Genomic DNA, 12902 nt, shown 5'->3' with positions numbered 1-12902 from the left:
CTCCTCTCTTCCTACTCATACACATGCCTTACATCCTTGGTAAAAGCTTTTCACTGCTTCTAGCAACTTACCTCCCATGCCATATACCCTTAAGACCTTCCACAAAGCATTTCTATCAACCCTATCATATGCCTTCTCCAGATCCACAAACACTACATACAAAGCCATCTGTTCCAAGTATTTCTCACACACACACTTTAAAGCAAACAACTGATCCACACATCCTCTACCACTTCAGAAACCACCTGCTCTTCCTCAGTCTGATGCTCTGTACATGCCTTCACTCTCTCAATCAATATCCTCCCACATAGTCTCCAAGGAATACTAAACAAACTTATGCCTCTGTAGTTTGAACACTCACCTTTATCCCTTTTGCCTTTGTACAGTGGCATTATGCATGCATTTTGCCAATCCTCAGGCAATTCACCATGAACCATACATATACTGAATATTCTTACCAACCAATCAACAACACAGTCACCCATATTCTTTATAAATTCTACTGCAATACCATCCGAACTTACCACCTTCCCGGATTTCATCTTCCTCAAAGCTTTCACTACCTCTTCTCTTTTAACCACACCATTCTCCCTGACTCTCTCATTTCACACACCACCATGACCAAAACACCCTATATCTGCCACTCTATCATCAAACACATTCAACAAACCTTCAAAATACTCACTCCATCTCCTTCTAACTTCACTACCTGTTACTACTTCCCAACTTGCCCCCTTCACCGATGTTCCATTTGTTCTCTTGTCTTATGCACATTATTTACCACCTTCCAAAACTTTTTATTATTTATCTTTATTTATTTTGCTTTGTCGCTGTCTCCCACGTTTGCGAGGTAGCGCAAGGAAACAGACGAAAGAAATGGCCCAACCCACCCCCATACACATGTATATACACACACGTCCACACACGCAAATATACATACCTATACATCACAATGTACACATATATATACACACACAGACACATAAATATATACCCATGCACACAATTCAAACTGTCTGCCTTTATTCATTCCCATCGCCACCTCGCCACACATGGAATACCTTCCCCCTCCCCCCTCATGTGTGCGGGGTAGCGCTAGGAAAAGACAACAAAGGCCCCATTCGTTCACACTCAGTCTCTAGCTGTCATGCAATAATGCCCGAAACCAAAGCTCCCTTTCCACATCCAGGCCCCACACAGCTTTCCATGGTTTACCCCAGACGCTTCACATGCCCTGATTCAATCCACTGACAGCACGTCAACCCTGGTATACCACATCGATCCAATTCACCTTGCCCACCTTTCACCCTCCTGCATGTTCAGGCCCCGATCACTCAAAATCTTTTTCACTCCATCTTTCCACCTCCAATTTGGTCTCCCACTTCTCCTCGTTCCCTCCACCTCTGACACATATATCCTCTTGGTCAATCTTTCCTCACTCATTCTCTCCATGTGCCCAAACCATTTCAAAACACCCTCTTCTGCTCTCTCAACCACGCTCTTTTTATTTCCACACATCTCTCTTACCCTTACATTACTTACTCGATCAAACCACCTCACACCACCCATTGTCCTCAAACATCTCATTTCCAGCACATCCACCCTCCTGCGCACAACTCTATCCATAGCCCACGCCTCGCAACCATACAACATTGTTGGAACCACTATTCCTTCAAACATACCCATTTTTGCTTTCTGAGATAATGTTCTCGACTTCCACACGTTCTTCAACGCTCCCAGAATTTTCGCCCCCTCCCCCACCCTATGATTCACTTCCGCTTCCACGGTTCCATCCGCTGCCAGATCCACTCCCAGATATCTAAAACACTTTACTTCCTCCAGTTTTTCTCCATTCAAACTTACCTCCTAATTGACTTGACCCTCAACCCTACTGTACCTAATAACCTTGCTCTTATTCACATTTGCTCTTAGCTTTCTTCTTTCACACACTTTACCAAACTCAGTCACCAGCTTCTGCAGTTTCTCACATGAATCAGCCACCAGCGCTGTATCATCAGCGAACAACAACTGACTCACTTCCCAAGCTCTCTCATCCACAACAGACTTCATTTTTGCCCCTCTTTCCAAAACTCTTGCATTCACCTCCCTAACAACCCCATCCATAAACAAGTTAAACAACCATGGAGACATCACACACCCCTGCCGCAAACCTACATTCACTGAGAACCAATCACTTTCCTCTCTTCCTACACGTACACATGCCTTACCTCCTCGATAAAAACTTTTCACTGCTTCTAACAACTTGCCACCCACACCATATATTCTTAATACCTTCCACAGAGCATCTCTATCAACTCTATCATATGCCTTCTCCAGATCCATAAATGCTACATACAAATCCATTTGCTTTTCTAAGTATTTCTCACATACATTCTTCAAAGCAAACACCTGATCCACACATCCTCTACCACTTCTGAAACCACACTGCTCTTCCCCAATCTGATGCTCTGTACATGCCTTCACCCTCTCAATCAATACCCTCCCATATAATTTACCAGGAATACTCAACAAACTTATACCTCTGTAATTTGAGCACTCACTCTTATCCCCTTTGCCTTTGTACAATGGCATTATGCACGCATTCCGCCAATCCTCAGGCACCTCACCATGAGTCATACATACATTAAATAACCTTACCAACCAAGTCAACAATACAGTCACCCCCTTTTTTAATATATTCCACTGCAATACCATTCAAACCTGCTGCCTTGCTGGCTTTCATCTTCCGCAAAGCTTTTACTACCTCTTCTCTGTTTACCAAATCATTTTCCCCAACCCTCTCACTTTGCACACCACCTCGACCAAGACACCCTATATCTGCCACTCTATCATCAAACACATTCAACAAACCTTCAAAATACTCACTCCATCTCCTTCTCACATCACCACTACTTGTTATCACCTCTAATGACACTCTCTCACCTCAACTCTCATTTGCCCTCTTTTTCAACCCTTGTACCTTTCTCTTGATCTCCTGCCACTTTCTTTTATACATCCCCCAGTCATTTACACTCTTTCTTTGTAAGTATCGACCAAACACCCTTTTTCTCTTTCACTAACAAACTTATTTCTTCATCCCACCACTCAGTATCCTTTCTAATCTGCCCACCTCCCACCTTTCTCATGGTACATGCATCTTTTGCACATGCTATCACTGTTCCCTTAAATACATCCCATTGCTCATCCACGACCCTCACATCATTTGCACTCACCTTTTGCTAATCTACACTCAATCTCTTCTAGAACTTCCTCACACAGGTCTCTTCTCCAAGCTCACTTACTCTTACCACTCTCTTCTCCCCAAGATTCTCTCTTCTTTTTTGAAAACCTCTACAAATCTTCACATTTGCCTCCACAAGATAATGTTTAGACATCCCTCCAGTTGCCCCTCTAAGCACATTTATGTCCAAGTCTCTCTTTTACAATCCTATCAATTAAAACGTGATTCAATAATGCCCTTTGACCATCTCTCCTACTCACAAATGTATAATTATGTATATCTCTCTTTTCAAACCAGGTATTTCCAATCATCAATCTTTTTTCAGCACACAAATCCACAAGCTCTTAATTATTTCCATTTACTACATTGAATACCACATGTACTACAATTATACCCTAAACTGCCACACTACTCACCTTTACATCTAAATCATCCCTTACTAAAATCCGGTTTTGTGCATCAAAGCTGCTGACACTCAGTCAGCTGCTTTCAAAACACTTGCCTCTCATGATCTTTCTTCTCATGACCAGGGGCATAAGCACCAATAATCACCTATCTCTCTCCATCCACTTTCAGTTTTACCCACATCAATCTAGAATCTATTTTCTTACACTCCAACACACACTACCACAACTCCATCACACATTACCACAACTCCTGCTTCCGGAGTAGCGCTACTCCTTCCTTAGATCTTGTCCTCTCACCAACCCCTGACTTTACTCCCAAGACTTTTCTAAACCAATCTTCTCCTTTACCCTTGAGTTCCATTTCACTCAGAGCCAGAACATCCAGGTTTCTTTCCTCAAACATACATCCACACACATTTAGAAACCTCAATCTGAGTCTATGAGGTGAATGAGCACTCCCTGCTAAACTCCTTCTGTTTTCCCTTTTAGAAATTGAAAATGCAAGGAGGGGAGGGTTTCCAATCCCCCGCTCTCATCCCCTTTAGTTGCCCTCTACGACATGCTGGGAATACGTGGGAAATAATCTACTGATAACCATAAGGAAAATTAAACACAAAAAGTTCCCAAGCTCAATTTTGTGTAATCATAGCACGAAAGTGCTCCCAGGAACTCATCGCATTTCATTATCCTCCTCATCATCAGCAAACACTAGATCACATGCACCACTGTGACCTACTGCAATATACAAAGTAAATAATGTATATAATATGCATATATAATATATATAATGCAAGTGTTATAAAAATCTATCAACATCGTCATGAATTCCATTCTTCCTTTGCATAATCCACACCCTAAAATTTCACATATCTTTGATCTTTTATTCACTAATACTGCAAAAGAAACTCTGACCTCATTCCCACTCTCTATCTCCTATAATAATCCTATTCATATTCACTGTTTGCATAACCATCACCCGGCTAAAATCAACTACTACGGACTTCTTCTACCTACCTGTAGTACCACAATATATTTGACCTACTTGTTCAAGTGATGTGTGGTCAAAATAGTCTATCCGTCCAGTCCAGTATCCGAAATGACTCTCAAAGCCCCTGAATATAGGAGTGTAAGTCTCCTGGAAGAAACCCAGATGCCATTTCCCCACATGATGATTTGTGTAGCCGAGGGAGGCCAAGTAGGTGGGGAGGAGGATTTCTGAGAGGGCTAACCCATAAGGATGTGGTCCACCTATAGTAGAATGTTGTAAACCTTTATCCAAAGACAAAAAATTAATTAGATAAATGAAGAGATAAATCTTAACAGCAGTTAATACATATATCTTATTATCATTACACTTCTTCACCGTTTTCCACATTAGTGAGCTAGCGCCAGGAAACACATGAATAAAGACCCGTCCATTAAGGTACACATACATACACATACACGTATGTATCATTATTATCATCATCATCGTTATCATTATTACTTATCTTTTATTTGTTATACTTTGTCGCTGTCTCTCGCGCCATTGAGGCTGCGCAAGGAAACAGACAAAAGAATGGCCCAACCCACCCACATAGATATGTATATACATACACGTCCACACATGCACATATACATACCTATACATCTCAATGTATAAAAAAAAAAAAAAAAAAAAAAAAAAAAAAAATCTCAATGTATACATATATATTTTTTTTTTTTTTTATACTTTGTCGCTGTCTCCCGCGTTTGCGAGGTAGCGCAAGGAAACAGACGAAAGAAATGGCCCAACTCCCCCCCATACACATGTATATACATACGTCCACACACGCAAATATACATACCTACACAGCTTTCCATGGTTTACCCCAGACGCTTCACATGCCTTGATTCAATCCACTGACAGCACGTCAACCCCGGTATACCACATCGCTCCAATTCACTCTATTCCTTGCCCTCCTTTCACCCTCCTGCATGTTCAGGCCCCGATCACACAAAATCTTTTTCACTCCATCTTTCCACCTCCAATTTGGTCTCCCTCTTCTCCTCGTTCCCTCCACCTCCGACACATATATCCTCTTGGTCAATCTTTCCTCACTCATTCTCTCCATGTGCCCAAACCACTTCAAAACACCCTCTTCTGCTCTCTCAACCACGCTCTTTTTATTTCCACACATCTCTCTTACCCTTACGTTACTCACTCGATCAAACCACCTCACACCACACATTGTCCTCAAACATCTCATTTCCAGCACATCCATCCTCCTGCGCACAACTCTATCCATAGCCCACGCCTCGCAACCATACAACATTGTTGGAACCACTATTCCTTCAAACATACCCATTTTTGCTTTCCGAGATAATGTTCTCGACTTCCACACATTCTTCAAGGCCCCCAGAATTTTCGCCCCCTCCCCCACCCTATGATCCACTTCCGCTTCCATGGTTCCATCCGCTGCCAGATCCACTCCCAGATATCTAAAACACTTCACTTCCTCCAGTTTTTCTCCATTCAAACTCACCTCCCAATTGACTTGACCCTCAACCCTACTGTACCTAATAACCTTGCTCTTATTCACATTTACTCTTAACCTTCTTCTTCCACACACTTTACCAAACTCAGTCACCAGCTTCTGCAGTTTCTCACATGAATCAGCCACCAGCGCTGTATCATCAGCGAACAACAACTGACTCACTTCCCAAGCTCTCTCATCCCCAACAGACTTCATACTTGCCCCTCTTTCCAAAACTCTTGCATTTACCTCCCTAACAACCCCATCCATAAACAAATTAAACAACCATGGAGACATCACACACCCCTGCCGCAAACCTACATTCACTGAGAACCAATCACTTTCCTCTCTTCCTACACGTACACATGCCTTACATCCTCGATAAAAACTTTTCACACATATATATATATATATATATACAGACACATACATATATACACATGTACATAATTCATAGTCTGCCCTTATTCATTCCCGTCACCACCCCGCCACACATGAAATGACAACTCCCTCCCCCTGCATATGTGCAAGATAGCTCCCTTTCCATATCTAGGCCCCACAAAACTTTCCATGGTTTACCCCAGATGCTTCACATGCCCTGGTTCAATCCACTGACAGCATGTCGACCCTGGTATACCACAGCATTCCAATTCACTCTATTCCTTGCACGCCTTTCACCCTCCTACATGTTCAGACCCTGATCACTCAAAATCATTTTCACTCGATCTTTCCACCTCCAATTTGGTCTCCCATTTCTCCTTGTTCCCTTCACCTCTGACACATATATCCTCTTTGTCAATCTTTCCTCACTCATTCTCTCCATATGACCAAACCATTTCGAAACACCTTCTTCTGCTCTCTCAACCACACTGTTTTTATTACCACACATCTCTCTTACCCTTTCATTACTTACTCGATCAAACCACCTCACACCACATATTGTCCTTAAACATCTCATTTCCAGCATATCCACCATCCTCCGCACAACTCTATCTATAGCCCACGCCTTGCAAGCATATAACAATGTTGGAACCACTATTCCTTCAAACATACCCGTTTTTGCTTTCCAAGATAATGTTCTGGACTTCCACACATTTTTCAATGCTCCCAGAACTTAAGCCCCCTCCCCCACCCTACGATTCACTTCCGCTTACATGGTTCCATCTGCTGCCAAATCCACTCCCAGATATCTAAAACACTTCACTTCCTCCAGGTTTTCTCCATTCAAACTTACCTCCCAACAGACTTGTCCCTCAACCCTACTGTACCTAATAGCCTTGCTCTTATTCACATTCACTGTCAGCTTTCTTCTTTCACACACTTTACCAAACTCAGTCACCAGCTTCTGAGGTTTCCCACCCGAATCAGCCACCAGCACTGTATCATCAACAAACAACAACTGACTCACTTCCCAAGCTCTCTCATCCACAACAGACTCTGTATTTGCCCCTCTTTCCACAACTGTTGCATTCACCTCCCTAAGAACCCCATCCATAAACAAATTAAACAACCATGGAGACATCACGAACCCCTGCTGCAAACCTACATTCACTGAGAACCAATCACTTTCCTCTCTTCCTACTCATACACATACCATACATCCTTGATAAAAACTTTTCACTGCTCCTACCAACTTGCCTCCCACACCATATATTCTTAATACCTTCCACAGAGCATCTCTATCAACTCTATCATATGCCTTCTCCAGATCCATAAATCTTACATACAAATCCATTTGCTTTTCTAAGTATTTCTCACATACATTCTTCAAAGTATTTCTCACATACATTCTTCTTTGGGAGCTGTGGTTTCGGTGCATTATTACATGACAGCTAGAGACTGAGTGTGAACGAATGGGGCCTTTGATGTCTTTTCCTAGCGCTACCTCGCACACATGAGGAAGGAGGGGGTTGTTATTCCATGTGTGGTGGGAGGGCGTTGGGAACAAATAAAGGCAGACAGTATGAATTATGTACATGTGTATATATGTATATGTCTGTGTGTATATATATGTGTACATTGAGATGTATAGGTATGTAAATTTGCGTGTGTGGACGTGTATGTATATACACGCTACCTCGCTGACGTGGGAGACAGCGACAAAGCAAAATAAATAAATAAAAAAAAAAATTCTTCAAAGCAAACACCTGATCCACACATCCTCTACCACATCTGAAACCACACTGCTCTTCCCCAATCTGATGCTCTGTACATGCATTCACCCTCTCAATCAATATCCTCCATATAATTTCCCAGGAATACTCAACAAACTTATACCTCTGTAATTTAAGCACTCATTTTTATCCCCTTTGCCTTTGTACAATGGCACTATGCAAGCATTCTGCCAATCCTCAGGCACCTCACCATGAGTCATATACATTAAATAACCATACTAACCAGTCAACAATACAATATACTATTATTATCATTATTCTATTTATTCATTTATTTATTTATTTTGCTTTGTCGCTGTCTCCCACGTTAGCAGGGTAGCGCAAGGAAACACACGAAAGAATGGCCCAACCCACCCCATACACATGTATATACATACACGTCCACACACGCAAATATACATACCTATACATCTCTAACGTATACATGTATATACACACACAGACATATACATATATACATGTATACATAATTCATCCTGTCTGTCTATTCATTCCCATCACCACCCCGCCACACATGTAATAACAACCCCCTCCCCCCTCATGTGTGCGAGGTAGTGCTAGGAAAAGACAACAAAGGCCACATTCGTTCACACTCAGTCTCTAGCTGTCATGTGTAATGCACCAAAACCAGAGCTCTCTTTCCACATCCAGGCCCTACAAAACATTCCATGGTTTACCCCAGACGCTTCACATGCCCTGGTTCAATCCACTGACAGTACGTCGACCCTGGTATACCACATCGTTCCAATTCACTCTATTCCTTACACGCCTTTCACCCTCCTGCATATTCAGGCTCTGATCGCTCAAAATCTTTTTCACTCCATCTTTCCACCTCCAATTTGGTCTCCCACTTCTTGTTCCCTTCACCTCTGACACATTTATCCTCTGTCAATCTTTCCTCACTCATTCTCTCCATGTGACCAAACCGATTCCATACACCCACTTCTCCTCTCTGAACCACACTCTTTCCATTACCACACATCTCTCTTACCCTTTCACTACTTAATCAATTAAACTACCTCACACCACATATAGTCCTCAAACATTTCATTTCCAACATATCCACCTCCTCCATTCAACCCTATCTGTAGCCCATGCCTTGCATACATATAACATTGTTGGAACCACTATTCCTTCAAACATACCCATTTTTGCTTTCTGAGATAATGTTCTCGCCTTCCGCACATTTTTCAATGCTCCCAGAACTTTCGCCCCCTACACCACCCTTTGACTTACTTCCTCTTCCATGGTTCCAACTGATGCTAAATCCACTCTCAGATATCTAAAACCTTTCATATCCTCCACTTTTTCTCCATTCAAACTCATCTCCAAAGTAACTTGTTCCTCAACCCTTCTGAACCTAATAAACTTGCTCATATTCATATTTACTCGACTCAACTTTCTTCTTTCACACACTTTACCAAACTCAGTCACTAACTTCTGAAGTTTCTCACCCGAATCAGCCACCAGCGCAGTATCATCAGCAAATAACAACTGACTCTTTTCCCAAGCCCTCTCATCCATAACAGACTGCATACTTACCCATCTCTTCAAAACTCTTGCATTCACCACCCTAACAACCCCATCCATAATCAAATTAAACAACCATGGAGACGTCACGTACCCCTGCCGCAAACCGACACTCACTGGGAACCAATCACTTTCCTCTCTTCCACCTCATACACATGCCTTACATCCTTGGTAAAAATGTTTCACTGCTTCTGGCAACTTGCCTCCCACACCATATACTCCTAATACCTTCCATAGAGCATCTCTATCAACTCTATCATATGCCTTTTCCAGATCCATAAGTGATACATACAAATCCATGCGTTTTTCTAAGTATTTCTCACATACATTCTTCAAAGCAAACACATGATCCACCCATCCTCTACCACTTCTGAAACCACACTGCTCTTCCTCAATCTAATGCTCTGTACATGCCTTCACTCTCTCAGTCTGAAGCAGTTGTGGGAGTATGTGATAGAGTGTAAGAAAGTAAATTCTAGATTGATATCAGTAAAACTGAAAGTGGACGGAGAGAGATGGGTGATTATTGGTGCCTATGCACCTGGGCATGAGAAGAAAGATCATGAGAGGCAAGTGTTTTGGGAGCAGCTGAGTGAGTGTTAACAGCTTTGATGCATGAGACCGGGTTATAGTGATGGGTGATTTGAATGCAAGGTGACTAATGTGGCAGTTGAGGGAACAATTGGTGTACATGGGGTGTTCAGTGTTGTAAATGGAAATGGTGAAGAGCTTGTAGATTTGTGTGCTGAAAAAGGACTGGTGATTGGGAATACCTGGTTTAAAAAGAGATATACATAAATATATGTATGTAAGTATGTTGTTCGCTGATGATACAGCGCTGGTGGCTGATTCATGTGAGAAACTGCAGAAGCTGGTGACTGAGTTTGGTAAAGTGTGTGGAAGAAGAAAGTTAAGAGTAAATGTGAATAAGAGCAAGGTTATTAGGTACAGTAGGGTTGAGGGTCAAGTCAATTGGGAGGTGAGTTTGAATGGAGAAAAACTGGAGGAAGTGAAGTGTTTTAGATATCTGGGAGTGGATCTGGCAGCGGATGGAACCATGGAAGCGGAAGTGGATCATAGGGTGGGGGAGGGGGCAAAAATTCTGGGGGCCTTGAAGAATGTGTGGAAGTCGAGAACATTATCTCAGAAAGCAAAAATGGGTATGTTTGAAGGAATAGTGGTTCCAACAATGTTGTATGGTTGCGAGGCATGGGCTATGGATAGAGTTGTGCGCAGGAGGATGGATGTGCTGGAAATGAGATGTTTGAGGACAATGTGTGGTGTGAGGTGGTTTGATCGAGTGAGTAACGTAAGGGTAAGAGAGATGTGTGGAAATAAAAAGAGCGTGGTTGAGAGAGCAGAAGAGGGTGTTTTGAAGTGGTTTGGGCACATGGAGAGAATGAGTGAGGAAAGATTGACCAAGAGGATATATGTGTCGGAGGTGGAGGGAACGAGGAGAAGAGGGAGACCAAATTGGAGGTGGAAAGATGGAGTGAAAAAGATTTTGTGTGATCGGGGCCTGAACATGCAGGAGGGTGAAAGGAGGGCAAGGAATAGAGTGAATTGGAGCAATGTGGTATACCAGGGTTGACGTGCTGTCAGTGGATTGGATCAAGGCATGTGAAGTGACTGGGGTAAACCATGGAAAGCTGTGTAGGTATGTATATTTGCGTGTGTGGACGTATGTATATACATGTGTATGGGGGGGGGTTGGGCCATTTCTTTCGTCTGTTTCCTTGCGCTACCTCGCAAACGCGGGAGACAGCGACAAAGTATAATAAAAAAAATAATAAAAAGTAGGAGAGATGGCCAGAGAGCATTATTGGATTATGTGTTAATTGATAGGAGCGTGAAAGAGACTTTTGGTTGTTAATGTGCTGAGAGAGGCAACTGGAGGGATGTCTGATCATTACCTTGTGGAGGCGAAGGTGAAGATTTGTAAAGGTTTGCAGAAAAGAAGACAGAATGTTGGGGTGTAGAGAATGGTGAGTGAGTGAGTTTGGAAAGGATACTTGTGTGAGGAAGTACCAGGAGAGATTGAGTGCAGAATGGAAAAAGGTGAGAGCAAATGACATAAGGGGAGTGGGGGAGAAATGTCATGTATTTACGGAAGCAGTGATGGCTTGAGCAAAAGATGCCTGTGGCATGAGAAAGGTGGGAGGTGGGCAGATTAGAAAGGGTAGTGAGTGGTCAGATGAAGAAGTGAGATTGTTAGTGAAAGGGAAGAGAGAGTCATTTGGATGATTTTTGCAGGGAAATAGTGCAAATGACTGGGAGATGTGTAAGAGAAAGAGGCAGGAGGTCAAGAGAAAGGTGCAAGAGGTGAAAAAGAGGGCAAATGAGAGTTGGGGTGAGAGAGTAACACTGAATTTTAGGGAGAATAAAAAGATGTTTTGGAAGGAGGTAAATAAAGTGCATAAGACAAGAGAACAAATAGGAACATTGGTTAAGGGGGATAATGGGGAGGTAATAACAAGTAGTGGTGAAGTAAGGAGATGGAGTGAGTATTTTGAAGGTTTGTTGAATGTATTTGATGATGAGTGGCAGATATAGGGTGTTTTTGTCGAGGTGGTGTGCTAAGTGAGGGGGTATGGAGGAATGGTTTGGTAAACAGAAAACAGGTAGTGAAAGCTTTGCGGGAGATGAAAGCCAGCAAGGCAGCGGGTTTGCATGGTATTGCAGTAGAATTTATTAAAAAAGGGAGTGGCTGTTTTGTTGACTAGTTGGTGAGGATATCCAATGCATGTATGGTTCATGGTGAGATGCCTGAGGAATGGCAGAATGTATGCATAGTGCCATTGTACAAAAGCAAAGAGGATTAAGGTGATTGTTCAAATTGGAGAGGTAAAAGTTTGTTGAGTATTCCTGGGAAATTATATGGGAGGGTATTGATTGATAGGGTCAAGGCATGTACAGAGCATCAGATTGGGGAAGAGCAGTGTGGTTTCAGAAGTGGTAGAGGATGTGTGAATCAGGTGTTTGCTTTGAAGAATGTACGTGAGAAATACTTAGAAAAACAGATGGACTTGTATGGAGCATTTACGGATCGGGAGAA

At 42.5% G+C, this 12902-nt stretch overlaps 1 protein-coding gene across 8 annotated transcripts in view; it reads right to left on the bottom strand.

The window, feature by feature from the left end:
- Positions 1-12902, bottom strand: part of LOC139763619 (arylsulfatase B) — a 196253-nt gene that overhangs the window by 109841 nt on the left and 73510 nt on the right. For 5 of the 8 annotated variants that reach the window (XM_071689845.1, XM_071689847.1, XM_071689843.1 and 2 more), the window contains exon 4: positions 4691-4917. The exons of the other annotated variants lie outside the window; for them this stretch is intronic. In XM_071689845.1, the coding sequence (XP_071545946.1) occupies positions 4691-4917 (227 nt within the window). The remainder of the gene's footprint in view (positions 1-4690; positions 4918-12902) is intronic. 8 annotated transcript variants of the gene reach the window in all.

Source organism: Panulirus ornatus, chromosome 47 (assembly GCF_036320965.1).
Source record: "Panulirus ornatus isolate Po-2019 chromosome 47, ASM3632096v1, whole genome shotgun sequence".
NCBI classification, from domain to species: domain Eukaryota; kingdom Metazoa; phylum Arthropoda; class Malacostraca; order Decapoda; family Palinuridae; genus Panulirus; species Panulirus ornatus.
Note: the sequence above shows the minus strand (reverse complement) of the source record. Positions and strands in the feature narration are given on the sequence as shown.